At 52.9% G+C, this 19,012-nt stretch overlaps 1 protein-coding gene across 10 annotated transcripts in view; it reads right to left on the bottom strand.

The window, feature by feature from the left end:
• The window catches only part of EPS15L1 (epidermal growth factor receptor pathway substrate 15 like 1), a 97,164-nt gene that overhangs the window by 192 nt on the left and 77,960 nt on the right, over positions 1–19,012 (bottom strand). The window contains exons 23-25 of one of the 10 annotated variants that reach the window (XR_008666807.1): positions 17,954–18,001; positions 5,833–6,038; positions 75–630 (exon numbers count right to left, since the gene is read on the bottom strand). Coding sequence is in view for 9 of the 10 variants with exons in the window: in XM_055342888.1 (XP_055198863.1) it covers positions 484–630; positions 5,833–6,038; positions 17,954–18,001 (401 nt within the window). In the remaining variant the exon portion in view is untranslated. Of the gene's footprint in view, position 1; positions 631–1,797; positions 5,573–5,832; positions 6,039–17,953; positions 18,002–19,012 lie in introns of those variants that run through there. The other 9 variants (XM_055342888.1, XM_055342892.1, XM_055342891.1 and 6 more) reach the window with 9 other exon arrangements.

Genomic DNA, 19,012 nt, shown 5'->3' with positions numbered 1-19,012 from the left:
AAAAAAAAGATTGTTTTGTATTAAAATATTTTATATTAATCATTCAAACTTAATTTTATACAACGAATGCATACATCGCCCAGGTGTCTGTCTCCGAAGGGAAGTCGGGGAGGCATGGGGGTGGTGCGCTGGGCGCTGGTACGAGCAGATGAAAGGCAAGGAGTCACCGCGCTTCCTCTACTTGTCCTGTGCTCCAGGTGGAGGAAGAAGACCCGGTGCTGTCACTCCACAGGGACGCCGCGGAGAGGAGCGTCTGCAGGCACCTCTCCGGACCTCTCTGCTAGGCGAGCCCCCAGAGCCCGAGGCCCTCCGACCAGCGAGTCCTTGACGTAACAGTGGCTGTGACATGTCACAACGCGAACGGGGACCACTGTGAGCGTGTGTGTGCGTGTGTATGTGTGTATAGATAGACTTGAGTTTTCTCCTTTTGCGAAACCGCCCCCGTGGCCGTCCCGCCCGGCGCTCGTGGCCGCTGACCGGGGCCTAGGCGGCGGGCATGTCGGCCTTGCTGAGCGCGATGGCCAGCTCTAGGTCCTCCTGCTCCTGTCGCCGCAGCCGCGCCAGCCTCTCCTGCTCCGCCTTCTCGCTCTCCCGCTTGGCCCACGCCAGCTGCTGCTCCTCATTGCCAAACTGCAAAGGAAAATGGAGGTTGGGTTACTTGGCCTGGGCGCTGCAACCTGCCGCTCAGGGGTGGGGGCCGGGGCCCGAGGACGCCCCTCGCGTGCTGTCAGGGTGCAGGGAAATGCAGTGCTGGGGGGCACTGGGCGGGGTGGGGCTGCCTGGCGTGCACGTGAAAGCCAGACAAAGCCAGAAGCCCAGGTCTTGGTTGGGAGCCGGGAGGGGACACGCATGGCCCAGTCCTGACCCGCAGTCGCATGCACTGAGAAACAGGGCTGAGTCTGACCCCAACTACCACTCGGACCTCAGAGAAACCAGCCACCCGGCCCCCTGCGGGAAACCAAAGCAGGCAATGCTAGGCATCGGTCTGGGGACACGGGGAGTTCCCGTGAGTCCCGGGTCCGAGTCTCCGAGGCTTCACAGGGTGAGGGACAGGTCCCCGCTCCGCTTGGCCTCCTCTCCGGGCACGGTGGGGGCATCTCTGAGAGCGGCCGTGGAGCAGAGGTCAGCTGAACCGAGGAGCTCGAACAGCGAGCCTCCAGCAGGCCGATGACACCAGCGGGTGGGAGGCGCTGCGACTGGAGAGCTCTGGCAGCGCACGACTTTGCGTTTAAACGTGCACGGACAACACGGTCCTGAATGTGGCCTCTTTACCCCAGCCATGGCCCGGGGGGCACCAGACTCACTAAGAGCCACCAGCTACTTCAACATTTATAGAAGCCCTGGCATTAATGCTGCCGATCCATCTGGGAGTTCTTGAGGTCCTTTTCCAAAAGGTTCAGTTAAAAAAAAAAAAAATGGGATCCCTGGGTGGCGCAGCGGTTTAGCGCCTGCCTTTGGCCCAGGGCGCGATCGTGGAGACCCGGGATCGAATCCCACGTCGGGCTCCCGGTGCATGGAGCCTGCTTCTCCCTCTGCCTATGTCTCTGCCTCTCTCTCTCTCTCTCACTGTGTGCCTATCATAAATAAATAAAATAAAATAAATTAAAATATATATATATATATATATATTTTTTTTTTTTAAACAAGGGAGGAAACCATTTTGACACCAAGATGGGTGGTTTCAAACCATTCAAGGTATCTTAGCTCTATGGAAAAAAAAAGCAAAGCTAGACCTCATGTGCTCTTCCCCTGGTGTGGGTCTCTAGTTCCCCCACGAGCCCCAGTCACATGCCCCACACCCCTGAGCAAAGCTGCGGCCTGTCCACAGGCTCGGCCTCCCTTTGCATCTCTCTCCTCTGCACCGGCTTGGCCAGCTCTCTGCGGAGCACCAGGCGACACCAAAGAAAGAGGCAGGCCGGCCCTCTGAAAGGCACCCCCTAGGAGCAGACATACAAACAATACCAATTCGACACAGGCTTCACGGAGGCCTGTATAGACCCCACTGGGAGCACTGGGGAGGGAAGCATGACAAATTCAGGACTACTTCTTCACGCATGTACTGAGAGCCTGAGTGACAACCTGGGAGGTGAGCTCCTCTGGCAGGTGGGGACGCGGAGGCCTGGGGAGATGGGGGCAGTGGCTGCAGAACCTGGGCCCTCAGCAGGCTGGACTTTCTGGGTCTGGGTGAAGGGGGTGGGGGCAGTCAGCTACAGCTGCAGGGTTGGGGCAACAGGGCACCTCTGTGAGTGTAGCAGTGGGTGGGGGGCGTCGAGCACCCAAGCCTGGTGCTGCCAAAACGGAGCACAGGGTGGGAGGGACCAGACTGCCAGGGGTTTGTGCGCAGGTGGGTGGAGGGGTGCGGTGAAGGGAGCCTGATCTGGACCACATGAGGCCGGGAGAAGGAGATGAGGCAGGAGAGGAGGCCTCCTCCACATGGCCTTGGGGGTCAGGTGGGGACAGGTGTGGGGTCAGCGTGATGAGCTGTCCCCAGGAAGAAAGCCTGAGTTCCAGTTTCTTAGAGAAACTAGCCAGGAAGCATTCTGGGGCTGATGGGTCTCCAGGTAGGACTCCATGGAATGCAGCCCTCACCCCTCCTGTTGCCACCGCCCATCACAGCAAGCCTCCACCCTCACACTCCCTGGGGTTTTTCCAACAGCTCATCAGGAGAAAAACAAGGAAAAAAAACCCACAAATACTGGCAGAAACAGCTCCCTGGTGCTGCTGACAGCAGCGGGAGAGGACAGCATGGCTGACAGGGACCTCGCCCTCGTCAGCCCAGTTGGGGAGGGTGGGGGCTGACAAGTAATGCCCAGGGTGATCCCGCCACAGCCTGGATGCCAGGCCAGGAGGGGTCAAGTATCAGTGGAGACCATGTGGCCACACTATGATTCCTGCCCAGCCCCAGAGTCTCAGGATGTCACTGCAGAGCCTCCTGCTCAAGGGGTCCCCATTTTCAAATGAAATGTGCTGACAGGAACATTCCAGATGCCTTCAGAGCAGACTGGATTGGGGCCGGCTTCTGGATCCTGTCTGGAGACTTGCACAGAGCATGCGCTGTTTGTGCGTGCTGGAGAAGCAGGCTGGACCGTGGTGTCCGTGAGACGACCTGGAGGGAGAGGGTTGCTTGTAGCTCCCTCTGGGCCTCCAATCAGCACAAAGGCCTCTCTCGGCCCCAGTGGAGACCCCTTGACTAGGCCACTCGGATTCTCCAACCTGCATGCATCGTGATGGCCAGAACCTGGGGCGCCTGTGGGTACAGCTGCCACTCCGTGAACGGCAGGTGACTCCTGCTTCACCCCGGCGCCTTCCTGGAGCTGAGACAGCTGGGCACAGAATGCCGCCCTGCCACAGCATCTCCCGTGTTTGGGGAGGATGCTACATGGTTTTCCTTTAGCAGCCTCTCAGCAGAAATCCAGGATTCAGAAGACTCTGCACACGAAGGCACCCGGGGCCATTCCTCACTGGGGCCTGAGGCATCCGACGGCACCTCCTGTTGGCTCACTTATGCTGCTGTGAGAATCGCATCCAACTTGTCCAATGGTGCACAGCATAGCACATCCCATCTGAGATTTGCTCTGCTCTTAACACAAACTTCCGGAAAAAAGTCGTTTTGCTAACCTATAAAAGCTACTTCCTAATAAACACATTTGCCTGAGACAGAAAGTCTTGTTTTTTAAGAAATCTTGGAGACGTTTCCTGTGACTAGCTACAAGCACAAGTAACCCATTGATGGAAACTCAGGGCTCATAAATTAGAGGCTTCCAGAATGGCAGGACCAGGGCGCCAACGGGGGGACTGCACACGTGTGTGACATCAGCTTCCCTGGACTCCAATGTGGACCACGTTGCTTATGCATGGGTAACAACATGTCTTGGGGGCTCTCTTAGAACATTCACACTGAAAGAGTCATGGTGCCAGTCTACTGGGCAGCAAGGGACCTCTCAGCGTTTACTTGAGGAAACACACAACCCGGAGGGACCAACTCTGGCCTTTTCTGAGTTAGCACAAACCTCCAAGGTCTAGCAAACCAGAGCCCACTGGCCAATGGACTGCATCCCCGGATGTCACAAAAATGCAAAGACATCCCAAGTGCCCTGAGGTGGGACAAGTTGACCATTTTTGAACTATGGTATGACTGAAGGGGACAAAATCAAACCAGTTAGGTGCCCTGCCTATCCCACACTCCATCCTATCAGAGGGGTCAAATCTCATTGTTGGGTATTTCCTCTGGGAAAACTGGGGCATACGAAGCAGGAAAGGTGATTTTAAACAAAGAACAGCAGGGGTACCAACAAGGCAGAATCTGACCCACCACTAGGAAACAAGGATTCAATATTGAGAATGTTTCTGGAATGACCAGAAATAGTGGGCCAAATGATAGCTTAAAACCTAGGATTTTTTTTTTTTAATATTCTCCCCCAACCAGCCATCAGGGTGAGGGTTGGGGGGAAACACAAACAGAATCCTGCATTTCAGAAAGAGAATAGTTATTTCTCCAAATTACCAATCACATCTACTTACCCCTCGTCCCTACCCAAAACAGAGTACCTGAATCATGCGTGAATAGCTCTCTTTCTCTCATTGGCATTTAAATTTTTTTTCCACCAAAACACAAATGCAGTACTATTCAAGAAACTGTAGATAAAGCGGGTTTTGTTTTTGGTTTTTATTAATAACGTCGCCATTTGGATACATCCCGGTGTGCACTGGCTGTCAACAAAATTGAGCTAACTGCAGTCGTAAAATATTTACAGGTCGCCAAGAGCCGGGAATGTGCAGTGTCTTGGGCGACTGCAGTAAGACACAGGATAGCTGTGCACGCGAGGTGGATCTGAAGTGCATCAGGCACTCACTGGGCCCTGCCAGGGCAGATCTGGTTTTAAGAGAGAGAGATTCTAGGAGCTGGAGCATCTATTAAACAATACATCTCACCCCGAACCGAACCAGGAAACAAAGGACTTTGCAAATTAGAATGTAAAAACAGTGCACAACGGACGGTGAAACCAATTCTGGGAAGATGACATCTGAAGCTCTCTGAGAATAAGGTTCTTGGTACCGAGGAAGGTGTACCGAAAACACCCCCCAGTGACAGCGTTTCACAATCCAGAATGTTTTGCACACCGAGAAACAACAGCCAGGCTTTCCAAGTCCCAGGATTAGCTTCTGAAAAGGCACTTTGCTTTGTTAAATGGCTCCATGAGGGTTAGGGTTTTGGTTTGGCAGAGGGAAAAGGGCTTCAGAGCAGTTGTTCCAGGCTGGATCTCTTTCCATCATAGCTGGGAACTGAAATACATTCTAAAAAATCAAATTGCTCTTCCTCTGCATGCCCTGCCAAGGTCCTTCGATTCTCACTTGCTGCTCAAAATGCCCTGGGGTGGGACCGTCACAGCTCTCGCCCAAAGACCCTTTTGAGGACAGTGAGACCCTAATGGGACTTCTGCAATCTTGTGTGCGTACTTCAGAAGCGTCTGACCCCTCAGCTTCCAAAAATCCATCAACACAACGGCCTCCGGGCCACAGAAATGATACAGTCTACCAGGGAGGGCGGAAACAGGTACATCTAGCCACCCTGCTGGAAGAGAACATGCCCTTATCACAGAGTATCCAAACTGTAGCTCTTTTCTTTTCTTTTCTTTCTTTCTTTTTTTTTTTTTATTGAGAAACTGTTGTTCTTACACAAAGTAGCAGTACAGAATAAATAACACAAATGAGAGCATGGAGGTACCGGGAGACATAAACCAGGCTTGCCATTTCAAAGAGACAAAAAAAGAACCCCAAAGAAGCTGCAAAGCGGAGGGTGGAGGGGGTTGGCGCGGAGGGAACTCAACTTACAGAGGTGAAGTCTGCAAAGCCCAAGGAAGAGGCTTTAGAAGGTTTAGCTGAAGAGGAGGGAGCAAATGGATCTTTTCCACTAAACGGGTCCCCAAACCCCTTTTTATTTTGGAACGGGTCACTGCTGTCAGCCCCAAGTGGCTGGAATGGATCGGGGGGCTCGGGAAAGTCTGCAGAACCAAGCTGGCTTACAGGTGTACTTTTACCTGGAAAGTTTAGGAGAAAAAAAAAAAAAAGAAAAAGAAAAAAGAAAAAAAAGAAAAACAAGTTACTGACCACGGACAGAACAGAGTCCTGACTGAGGAGGAGGGCAGCGAGAGCTGGCAGGGATGCCCTCTCCCTCTTTGGAAAGGGCCAGGATGTGGCTCGCTGGGGAAACAGATCCCAGGGGCATCCTGGATGGATCTCGCTTCACTCTCACCTTATCTCGGAGGCTTAACAGGGTTGTGGGCGACACAAGAAAACCACTTCAGACAGCCCCCTCTCTTCCCCACCCCGCTCAGCTAAAATTTACTGTCTTTACCAAGTTTACACACAGGCATGTTTCAAAGGGACTCATTTTAGTGAGGCAACACATTTACTATCACAATGAGTTAAAAAAAAAAAAAGTCATGGCTGAGCAGAAAAACACACTGCAAGCTTCTAACAAAAAAAAACAACAACAGGGGGTGGGTGGAATGGGGGGGTAGGTGGAGAGGTATTTACAATTAACAGGAGTGATTAGTTTCACAATATGGGAAAGAGTTAGCATTGGTTGTGAGGGTCTAGAGGCAGCTCACCAGACAACCGCCTCAGCTGTCCTGAGGGTTATGATCTGTGTTTAGCTCCTGCTTCTGCCTTTTGGTGCAGGTGGCTCCAGGAGGCAGGGTTTGGGCCTTTCTGGGCTCTTGCTGAGAGGGTGGCACTAGGATGCCTGGGTCCTAGCAATGCAGATGACGGCCGGACACGTGTGGGATAGACGGGCTCAGAATTAGAGGGAACCAAGGTCATGAGGCCATGCTTGGGGCAGTGGCCTGAGGGTAGGTAGCTTCTCCTAACAAGTCCTGCCAATGTGCCGGAACATTCCACTGGGAACCAGGGGCCTCTCCAGGTCTGCCTAGCCAACACTTGATGAGCTTCCAGTATCTGCCAGTTTCATAGGCCAGGTTCCTGCCCGAAGCCACTCATTTGTCCAGTGGCTGGCCAGGGTGGTTGGGGCACCAAGAGTGAGATATTGGATGTAGTCCAAGCCCCAGGTTAGAGACTCCAATTTGTCAGTCCAGCTGCTTATAGTTACTCTTACAATTTCAAAACTAATGTGCACAAAGAACCCAAAAGCCATGGGCCACATTCCACATATGACTTTGGACATCTAGGTGCACATCCAGAAAATCCCCCCAGCCCCAAGGGGTACCTGAGCCTGGGACACCTGCCTTCCTCACCCAGCCAGCCTCTGCCACATGACCTGCCAGCTAGAGAGACCACCTGGCTCAATCTCCATGCCCAGCTCTTAAAACCATGCTCTCTGATGCCACATTTCCAAAGGCTCCAAGGTGTCTTCCTAGAAGCTCTGGAGCCACAGCCTGCCTCTGCTTCTTTCAACTCCAAGACCTCAACCAGGACAAGCACCTCGGCCCTAGATGGCCTCAGTTTCCTATGTGTGAAGTGGGAAGGAAGAGGCAGGGGTCTGATGCACAGCGCTCTTCGGAGCAGCATGACCTGTGCCCCACTCTGAGGCTGCTCTGGCACCTTGTACCTTCTCGGTCACCCTGCTGGCCCCAGGCAGTGCCAGTAGGACTCGCGTGGACCAAGGCAGGGGGCGGGGGAAAGGGAGAAGGGGAGGCTGAAGCATAGGTCTGTCTCTCCCCGTGGCCTCCAGCTGAATCATAGGCATAGTGGGTGGGCCCTGTGAGCTAGAAGGGTCCCTGACAGAAAGCCTTTGCTAAAGCGCCTAGGTGGGCCACACTGACACCATGCAACAGGAATTAGGACTTCTCTCTCCCACAGCAAATGACTTGTCAAAGCGAAGGCCTGGGGGTGCCACCCCCACTTTCTGTACAGTCGAGTCTTTACCAGTGGTATCTCCTCCTCTATCCATGACAGAGCCCAGATCTTCAAGCTCTCTCCAGCACCAAATGCTCCTCCCTGACATTCACTCTCCCACCTCCTCCCCGTTCTGGATCCCAGTGCCCCCCGGGCTACAGAGAGCAGGGTGCTCTGGGTGCCTGCCACAGCTTCCCTGGCTTGTCCCACTGGCCCTGAAGACCTGCCTCCCCCATGGCCACTATGCACAGCCAGCCTACTCCCTGGCCTGAGGGATGAGCCAATAGGTCAGTTAGGCTGACCAATGGCTGCTCCTCTTCTCGGCTTCCTGCCTGGAAGGCCATCCCCACCCAGCAAAGTGGTCTTCTAACATAGAGCTGATCCTCATGCTGCATGGATCTCCCAAAGGCTTGAGGTTGCCCTAGAAATATCCACCCACCAGCCTCATCCACCTGCCACTTGCCCTACCACCACGGCCACCTCTTGCTCTGCCTAGCTCAGGCCTTTGCATCTGTTGCTCCCAGGCTTGGGAGGCCCTTCCCCTTGTGGATACCAAACACTAGGAGGCTGCCCCTCTCCCCTTCTGGCTGAGATGCTTCCCTGTCTACTGCTCTGCAGCCATCGTGACATTCTGTCCTTACGTCACATGTGTATTTCTACTCTCAACAGAATGTAAGCTCTGTGAGGCTGGGGCCCTGCTGTCCACAGTGCAAGCTCCTCTGCCCCCCGCCCCCCACCACACCCTGCCTTGGGCCCATGTTTCCGCCCATCTCGTGGTGATTCCCAAAAGCTCCACAACCCATGCCAAACTCTTCCCAAACTCCTCTTCCACCAGCCCTCCAGGGCCTAAGTGGCACCTCCTTTCCTGGGAACTCCCCCAACTCAGGGCTTTTATCTGGCTGGTCCCTCTGCCCAGGATGCACTCCCAACTACTGCCCTCTTGAGGAAGCCCCTGTGCACTCCTGTCCCCCTGTTCATCTCTTCCAGCCTAGTCCCGGGGCAGGCCACATTTACCCCTAGAAGACGGGGAACAGCACAGCAGCACCCACCCCCACCTTGTTCCCAGACTCAGGGGTTGTGATGGGTTGAACTGCATCTTTGAACTGCACAAATTCCTAACGTTGTCTTTACTCCTAGCACCTCAGAATGAAACTGTTTGGAGATGGGGTCTTTGATACGGTAGTTGAGTCTAAGTGAGGTCCTATGGGTGGGTGCCAGTCCACTAAGACCGGTGATTCCATTTGAAGAGGAGACTAGGACACAGACATGCACAGAAAGAGGAGGATGTGAAGACACAGAGGGAAGATGGCTAGCTACCAGCTAAGGAGAGCAGCCCTGCTAACGCCCTGATCTTGGCCCTCCAGCCTCCAGAGCCACGAGATAAGGACACACTTCTGTTGTTTAAGCTGCGCAGCCCGTGGCCCTGCTCTGGCAGCTCGAGCTCACTCACACAGGGTCAGGGGAAGGCCACCCTGTGGGGCTGCCAGAGTGGTCACCCAGAGGAGGGGTCGACCCACGACACGGCTGCCCACTGTTGTAACTCAAGTTTTACAGGCATGCCAACGCCAGTAAGCTGGGCCAACTCATTTGTGTGCACTCTATGGCGGCTTTCATGCCACAACAGCAGAGCTGAGCAGCTCGGATAATGTAAGGCCTGCAAGGGCACAAATAGTGACTCCCTGGTCTTTCGCAGGAACCCCGTGCATACTGGTGGTATGGAGCAGGCGCTAAGCTCAGGCACCTGCCAGGCGATGAGCACAACACATGCTACTGCCAGGTGATCAGGCCCTTCTGGGACACTGAAGGATATTGTTGGCCCCAGGGAGGACCCCAAAGGAAACAGAGGACCCTGGATTGCAGCTCTGACAGAGTCACTCAGAAGCTCTGTGTGCAGCATGGTGGCACCTGCAGCCTCCAGAAAACGTTACCTTCCCCATGGTCTGCTTCACAGGCACCTGCCCATCCCGTCTCCTCAAACACCTCTCAGTACCCTCTTTCCCCACTGTGGAGTAGTGCCACATACCAGGTGCCACCCCAAGAGAAGATGCACAGCCTCAGGAGAGGTCCCCTGTGGCGTTTGCCAGGAGGCCGACTCCAGCTCACCTTCCACACCCGTGGCTGCACTACCCAAGGCTTGATCGCAGGTAGATACGCTTATTCCTGAGTGAAGGACACTCCGGGGCCTCCTAGGGCACTCGCAGCCTTTTCAGGGCCCAGAAGACTGTCCTTCATCTGCACACTTAGCTGGTATGTGCAAGGACCCTCAAGGCCATAGGCAGGGGTGCCATAGGGGGACGGTGTCCTGAGGGCTGGGGACACAGGATCAGGTTGCATGAGGAAGGGATGCCAACCTAAGCATGCATGGTCCTCATGGCCTGGCCACCCCCAGCCTCCTTCCTGTAGCTACTTCCACTGCCTGACCACCTGTACCATCCAGCCCAGCCTGTCTCTCCCTGCCTTGGCACGCAGCCTCGCCCTTACCCTGGCAGACATCCCCCAGGGCTCATTCCTCCCCTGCAGGGCTCCCCATGCCTTGTCTGCTTCCCATGACACTGGACTTTCTTGGTCTGACCTCCACATGTGAGGGTCAGTTCCTCATAGGTGGGGCTCAGCAACCACTGATACAAGTAAATGCCAATCCCTGTCCTCAGTAGGGATGGGGGGGTTCCTACTGGGCCAGGTGCTGCCATACAAGAGCCATAGGACTGTCCCATGGGACATGAGGCCCTTTCAGGGAACCCCTCTGGTGAGCTAGGAAATAAGGCATCTGGCTTCCTTCCTTTGCAAGAAAGAGCAATATTATTCACTGATGTAGTCTTGGGTTGATTTTTTTTTTTTTAAATAAAAAACTAAAATGACAACAGACCAAATAGCAAACTTCTGATACAGGAAAAAGTAGTTTCTGGGGACGGGCTGAAAATCTCAGGGCGTGGCACAGCTCCTGGTTCTACAGTAAGTCCAGGTAGACAACTGCCTGACTTCCTGGAGCATTTCTTGTAGGGTCTGGTCCAAAGGGCAGATATCTGAGCAGGGATAAAGGGGCCAGCTGACCCCAGCCCAACCCCAAGGGTGAGCGCAACAGTCCAAATGTTCAAAGGTATCACCCACTTCTGTGCTCTTTCCTTCTTTTAAATTGGGAACATCTCCCCACCCTGGTTTGGGTTTGTTGTGGTTTTTAAATTGCTTTGGGGGGGGGGTTCAGATTCTAGCCTGCTAGGATTTCAAGCTGAGGTTTCTGACAAGCTAAGAGGTGATCGGGGAGATGAAAAGCTCTGTTCACATCAAAACTGCTGGGGCCTGGTCTTGCTCCGTTGCTGAAACCGTTGTTATTTAGAAATCATGACTGTGTTAATATGAAACCAGGGCACATCAACTGCTCTTGATTTCAGAGGGGAAAAAAAGAAACAGAACGTTTTTTTTCTCGGTTGTCTGTTTTTGTGCTTTGGCACAGAGGCTGAATTACTGGACGTGACACGTGCAAAATCGATGGCATCCATGGCTTGGCTTGACATTGTGCTAGTGACCAGAGGCTTTCTGCCAAGAAACGCACACCCTGACTGCCCTCAGTCCAAACTTCCTACTCTGCACCCCCATTTATTTTTAGCAGCTGCACTTTTAAAACATTCTGGGTGTAGTTCCTGCTTTTACGTAACCACTTCTGCTAACGCCTTACTCGTTTTTCCGATTTTCTGGGTATAGGTTATCTTAAACGTGACAAAGTCATTTTCAGCTGCCTCTGTGCCCCTGAGCGAACTGTCATTTTAAGGCTTTCTGCGGCTCCAGGTACCATGAATAGGAAAGATGTTAACTGTGGCACATTTCAGAGGAGGCAGCGATAATCAGTTTTTAAAAATTGCTGTAAGAGCTCCTGGGGGTGATTCCCGACGCACAAGCCACGTGGTAGGCGTGGCACCACCATTCCTAGATGTCCACGCGGGGCTGGGGTGCCACTTGATCCCTCAGCAGTGGGAAGGTGGGGAGTGAGGACCAACAGAGTGATGACCCCCTAGGGGCTGGAAGCTGCTGCCTGCCCCCCAAAGTGACTCCCCAATATTCAGAGTCTTCCTCATTAATAGGGGAGAGGAATGCAAGATTGAAGAAAAGGCAAAATAGGGCTTATTTCAAACCGCAGCAGTTTCAACAGTTACCCAAGCGGTGCACCGAAACCGCACACAGGACTGCCTTTAGCAAAAACAATATGAACCCGATGGTTTACCACAGCGTGTGCTGTTAAAAAAAAAAAAAAAAAAAAAACTCGGTGGCCGACTCCACCCTGGCAAAAAATTTCTTTAATTCTCCTATTTAACTTTTCAAGGCCATGCGTGTCCCCAAGCCCCCATACTGCAGGCACCCTGGGTCGGGGAAGCAGCCGGGCCCCAGGCAGGTGCTCCTGAGCAGGTGCTCCCGAGTGAGTCTCTGGCAGCAGAGCTCCCTCTCACTGCGCCTTTCCCAACATGCTTTTCAGGAAACCGCTGTCCGGGAATGGTCCCCAAGAGCCTGGTCTGCTCGTTGGGAAAAAAATGATGGAATGCACATTTGAAAAACTGCAAACGCTCAAAACTCTGAAAGAAGGTAGATCCCCTTGTTCGTAAGTCTTTAACTTATTAGGAGACAAAGAGGTTTTGGGTGACTTAGGGTCTCAATAAATCTGATGGGTAAAGATATCGAAAATACACATCTAACCGTGAGTTTGTTTTCATCCCAACTGGACACTTGCTGGGTTCTATTTATAAAATTCAGGGCCATAGTTGGAAAATGCAACTACATTTCTGTAGATGAGAGATAAATACGAAAACAACAAAACACAACAAAAAAATAAAAAACAAAGGGCTTGTGGTCAGGACAGCTGCCCCACCTTAGCTATTACCCTACACAACACAGGACGTTTGCACAACTGCCATTTATCCCGACATGGGACACCTACGCAGCTGTCACTGGCCCTCTACGACAGGGGACACCCACGCAACTGCCACTCATCCTCCACAGCATGGACCCTCACACAACTGCCAGGCTTCTGTCACACTGCACGGGAGAACCGCGGCTGCGGAGGGGACACACCCTGTTTCCTTAGCTTCTCCCTTCCCACCCGCTGTCCCCGCTGCCCCCAGCCCTTGGCAGGAAAGCTTAACTAGGGGGTGGGGGGACATGGGGAGAAAGAGAGAAAGCAGGCTGTCCAGAGCACCACCTTTCAAATTCATAATCACTGGGGCATCTTTTATGGAAAGAGACCTTTTTTTTTGCCAACATATATCTGTGTTTCCCTCTGGCTCCTGCCTACGGTGGGACATAGAAGATGAGTGAGGGAAGCTAACTTCTCAAAACAGGACACCTGGGACCATGTTAACAGCTTGCAAGCGAGGAGTCCTGCAGACACCAGCCCTGCTCGCTCTCGCTGATGCACATGCGAGGGAAGGCAAACCCGGCAGATCAAAGCCGTGCCAAGTAGCACAGCCCTGGCAGATAAAATCTGAGGTCCCCACCATCACAGCGTTGAGATTTTCCACTAAAAATATTTACTGAATTTTAAGAAAATCTGCTTAATGCATTGAAGGGAACAGGATGAGGTTTGGTACCGAATTGTTGAGAAAAGCTGAACAAATATTTACTATTACCCACCAGGCATCTCCACGACCAATATGTTTTTCAGCCTATGTGGTGTTGGAGGTGGTCAAAGGTCATGGAAGCGAACTTGGTGCGGAGCCCCATGGATGCGGGGTCAGCCCACCACAAGAGAGCAGAGAAAAGAGGGAGGAAGAAAAGTGGCCATGCTTTTGGGGTCCTCAAAAGACAAGTATCACTGGGAGTGCGACACAGTTTACGAGAAGTTTCAACAAAAGCTTCCTTTAGTTCTGAGCAAAAACAGGGAGGGGAGTTCATGATTTACAAATGCATTTACAAATCCCAAATTTGTCTTTACAACAAAAACAATACCGACTGCAGGTCTCACAGTTCTGCTTTTTCAAAAAATCACATTTGTTCTTTGATTTTTTTTTTTTTTTTTTTTGCCTTCGACACACACTGCCGGAGCAGCCCTGCGTGCCAACCCCGTCTCCATCCCGGGGGCTCAGGGCGCCCTGGAGGACAGGGAGACACACAGCCACACAGCAGCCAGATGCGGGGGGAGTCCTGGGTCTGCGCCACAGGACCAAGACGGCCCAGCCTTTGCTACCCCCCTGCAGAGGAGCTCCAAAGCTGTCAAAGCGCTACCTCTGCACAGGCACAAAGGTATCGAATCCACAGTTCACAAAATCACCAGTCTCACGCAGCGGGTCTGAAAGACAATTAAAAGGTGTGCATGCATTGGATCTGCAGAGCCAACCAGGAGCTCCCTCTCATTGTCAGGGTGGCTTGGAAGCCGTCAGGAGAGTCTTTAGCAGATCGGGGGCCCCCCTACTCTTGCTCTCTGTACAGATTCCCCTGCATCCCACACATCAATCCCATGCATGGGCTTGTGCTGTTTTTCAGCTGACAATGGCAGGCAAAGAGAGGCTGACTGGGTCTCCTGAATCTGAGAAAGGGAAGAGGGGCCACACTGGGCACATCTTCCTCAGCTCCCTCACATTGCTACAGATGGAACTGAGGGGTTAGGGGGGATCTGGTGGCAGGTACAAGAGGCCCTCAAGGTGGCTAGGGAGGGGCCGGGGCGGCGGTAGGGCGGTGGCTCCTATCTGTTCACACAGTCAGAGATGCAGGATGGGGGAGGCCCGGGAGCTCTGAGTCTGTCCCCCACCTTGAGGCCCCACAGCCCCCTGGGAGCCTGGCTGGCTGAGCCTCTGATTCCTCTGCTCCAAGACCCTAAACCACTGAACAAGGGGTGACAACTGTGTCACTGAACTCCTACTCAATCTTCCCTCCTGGGTGCAGGAGGGTGGGCGTGTGCTAAAATAGGCAAATGTTTCTATTTTCAAACAAAGCCGACTTTGCAGAGCAGAAATGTTCCCCAAAGAATAGTCTGTCTCCAGGCATCTCACCAGGAAGAGGCTGGGAGGAAGAGGGTGTTTCTCTCTCTGCTGGAAGCAGGGCTGGCGGCGAGCTCGCGCTACCAGGGCATCACCCCCAGGCCTGACACAGACCCCCCCACCCCAGCTGGCAGGGGTGGTGTGCAGGCAAGGAGGGCTCCCTGACCCCGGCTGGTCCGCAAGTGCTGGGATTTTCCAGGCTTCTTGTGATGGCAGTGAACCACTCTCGTCCCATTCTAGAACTTTACAAGTACCCACCGAATTATCTCTTTGAAAGCATCGTGGGAACGGAATTAAAGTAGTTAAGTTCAAGGCTGAGGTGCTAACCGCACGGCTCAACTGGAGAAGCCATTTTAAAAGTGGATCTTGAGCAAACAAGAGGTCGGACCCGTATGGGCGAAGGATGGCCACCCTGGGCTCCCCCCAAGCCTGGCCCTGCGGCACACGCCAAGGGCCGAGTGTGAACATGGGTTGGCGCTGCAGAGGAATGCAGGCTTCCCTCCTAGCCCGAGTCCCATGGGGCAGCTCCCCCAGGACGGACAGGGTGACCCATGGGCAAGTGGGGTGGCCTGCGGGTGGGCGGTGGCCAGAAAACCGCATGAAGTAAGAAGCCACAATTGCCCTGTGTGGCATCTGCACACACAGGTGTGGGAGGGGACTCACGTTCTAGGGTAGACAGCACTTTTTTTTTTTTTTTTGAAAATCATTTGACTCAAACAGGACACAGATTAAATGCTATCTTGCTTTCCTGTGTTCGTTGGAAGAATTGAGGGGAGGGAGCAGAGGGGCAAAAAAAGACACCCCAGGCATGTGCACAGCTTTATTCTGGAGGTGAAAAGGTCATTAGCAGTAATAAAAGGGTAATAAATTGCGGAGAGGTTAAAGGTGACTGGATGGTTAGCGGTGAGGGCCCGCGAGCTGGTGTCACCCGGGCGCTGCAGGGACCGAACGCAGGGCTGCACTTGCAGGAAGTGGCAAGGGTGGGGCCGGGCGCAGGATCCCGCTATCTGTCGCTGGGGTGCGGAGGCCCAATCACTGACACCCACACAGCCATTTCCTGCCCTTAAAAAAAATCTGTTTCTCCCTTTGCAAATCAACAACTTTTACCTAGAAACTCTTCAGCGGTGAGTTCTGACTGATCTCAGTCTCTGATCCGTTGCAGAAAATACACCACTGTTTACCTGGGGGAGGTGTACCAGTGCCCGCTTTAACTGACAGGTTTCGGAGGCTGCGAGTGGGGCCTGTTTTGCATCTGCCTGGAAGAAACCAATTCTCTCTCCCCCAAACAGGCACCTGCTAGTTACCCAGTACCTTGATAGACCTTTCTAGAAAAGAGCTCCAAGCGCATAGAACTCAGTGCGGACACTAGAGCTTCGGGTGTGCCCCCCATGGGTGGTTCTCGATGGCCCGAGGGTACGCCTTCTAGCTTGGGTCAAGCCAAGAACTCCATGTTTAGGACTGAAAGCAGACAGCCAGCAGTGGGCTGCTCTAGTCACACATGCAGGATGCCAGGACTCCTTCCACAGGGAACCTCCGTGAGGCCCCCAGGTCGGGTGGGGGGCCCCACTATGACTGAACAGGCTGACACTTACGTGACTTTATCGCTTGTCATGTAAACCTTGGTCAAGTTTTTAAAAACAGCTTGCACAGAATGTGAAAACTGCAGGCTACAGAATACAAAAGGTGATACCTAAAAAACAAAGCCACTCGTGACTCAGACCCAAATGTGCATTTGGTCCTGGACAAGTGACTATGGCTGAGCTTCGCCAGAGAGGAAGGACCCTGGAGCCCTCTTTGAAGTTCAAGTACCCCTGCTCTGACTTTTTCAACTGCAAAGATTTCTGCCAAACTGCAATCTCGTGGGGAAAAAGAGTCCCCTGGTAACACCCTGTGTGCATATGGCTGCCTCAGCCCTAGCCTGTCTGCCCCTGGGAAAGGGGCTTTTATGGATGAAGGACCTGTGTCCTGGTCCCGGTACCGTAGGGACAGGATGAGGATACATGTCACACACATCACATCACAGGTAATCACTGTGAAAGGCACTTTACCCCAACGGTCACCTGCTAGGCCAGAGCTGGTCCTACGTTCCGTGAAGGAAACCAAGGCTTGGTGAGGTTGAGACGCTTGCCTACAGCCCCCCAAGGAGATGGTGGCAGAGTCAGAACATAAACCCAGGCCCTGGCTCCAACATCCAGAAACATGGACTGAACCTGATCAAGTAACCTTCCTAGATCCTAGTGGCCTCACATATCGGAGTGACCTCCAGGCACAGAGGCCTGACAGCATTCTAAAGACTACGGAAGAGCTGTCCTTTCACCTTGGTTTCTCTGAGTGCAGGTTTGAAGCTGTGTTTGGTCTGCGGAAAAAAACCATTTTCTCCAGGAAGTCTGGTCTGTCCATTTGAGATCGCCACAGGATCAAGGCTCCATCAAGAGGGCTGCAGGGCCCCCCGAGCAGGGTACCCACTTCACCTTGTCCCCACTCTGCCATGCTAGGGCTGCAGCTCCCTCCACATGCCAGGAAGGCCCCTGAGTGTGATCATATGGCATTTCAGGTGGCAACAGCCACTACAGCATGCTGGCCACATGGCCTCTCCGTGAGGGAGGAGGCCAGGTTAGTGAGAAGAGCAAAGGAGCACAATCTATTCCCTGTCAAACTGTTGGACTTTGTTTTCTTAAAAAAACAAAAACAACAAAACAACACAACTTGGCCATCAGCCTGGCTGCTTCCTATCATAAACAGCCAAGAAAATAAGAGTTGTGCCTTGTGTTTTCATAAAGGCTGCTTAGAGCAGGACTTCCTCCAGCACTGCTGCCCTGTCCTGCTAATAACCAGCTAACTCCTGGGCTGCTCCGGGGAGTCAGCAGCCTTGCTCTGTGCACCATGGACAAGGATGGAGAGGGCAGTGTGCGTCACTGGGTCTTGATTCCATCAGAGGAGCAGTGTGGGGCAGACACCTTCCTTTGCACCCCCGAAAGAACCAAACGCTTCCCCCAAATGCAACTTATTAAAAGGTCAACACGCATGGGGTGCATCTGCATGGGCAGCAATTTCCATGTTGTTAGAGGTTAGTATGAAATCACAGCAGAGCCACCACTGGAAGCTGGTCAAACGATAATCACCACACGGTCTGTACCTACCACCCAGCAGTGTGTACAGCGCAGAGTTTTTCTGATCAGCCATTGCTTCTAGGTAAGAGAATCAGATGAGAGACATTTAGACCTCCACGCAGGTATGTCCTGGCCACTTATAGAATAAACACTGCACATGCATCAACCATTCTCTAGAATTTGTGAGAACTCTGAACCTCATGGTTTGATTCTCATTACAAAAGATGGGGGTGGAGAGGTCCAGGTGGAGCAGGTCACTGAGTCCAGGGCTGGCCCTGCTGCACTTTGCTATGTGATAGCGGGTGGCCCATGTGACCTCTCTCACTTCCCTTTCCTCTTCTGAGAAAAGAGCATCATAGTATCTGTCCTATCTTGTGGGTCTTGCTAGGACCTGGCTATGGAACAGTTCCACAAGTGTTTCCTAAGAGTCCATGGATGTGAACAGGATATTGGGGGCACATGGCACCTCACCAGCCATGATAGAGCAAGGGTGCAGTGACCCAGAGCCAAGAGCAAAGCAGCCTGAAACTCTCCAGGGTTCAGGCCCAAACCTCCCAAGACGGGGATGGCTTCTCTGCTCTCTAAGTCCATGCGTGATACATTAAAAACAAAAGCCAAAATGAGGTGGGGAGGCTTGCAGAGAGTAATACAAGGGAGAGGGGACAGTGAAGGGTAAGTTCAAAAGCAGACCCAGCACTGTACAAGGAAGGGGAGGCGGCTGAAATAAGAATTTCCAAGAAACCCTACGCATGAAGCTCTGCACCTGCTAGCGAGCACATGGAGTATCTCCTTGAGGACTGACAAATACTGCATGGCCCTGTGTGTGCAGGTGTGCACATGTACATTCACATGAGAGTGTGTATACATGCTGTGTGCAAGCAAGCACTGTGAGAATGTGTACATGTGATGGTGCATGGAACTATGTGCACACACACATCTGCATACATGAGCAGTATATCAGCACATGTGCACACACGTATGCACGCAAGCAGGAATCCATGCATGTCTGTACGTGTGTATGCAGGCATGTGTATGCATGCCTTGGCTCCCATCTTTCAGGAGGAGCATGGAAGCTCGATGCCCTGCCAT

This window comes from Nyctereutes procyonoides, unplaced genomic scaffold, assembly GCF_905146905.1.
Source record: "Nyctereutes procyonoides isolate TBG_1078 unplaced genomic scaffold, NYPRO_anot_genome, whole genome shotgun sequence".
NCBI classification, from domain to species: domain Eukaryota; kingdom Metazoa; phylum Chordata; class Mammalia; order Carnivora; family Canidae; genus Nyctereutes; species Nyctereutes procyonoides.
The sequence above is the reverse complement of the archived record's forward strand: the minus strand, read 5'-3'. Positions and strand labels throughout refer to the sequence as shown.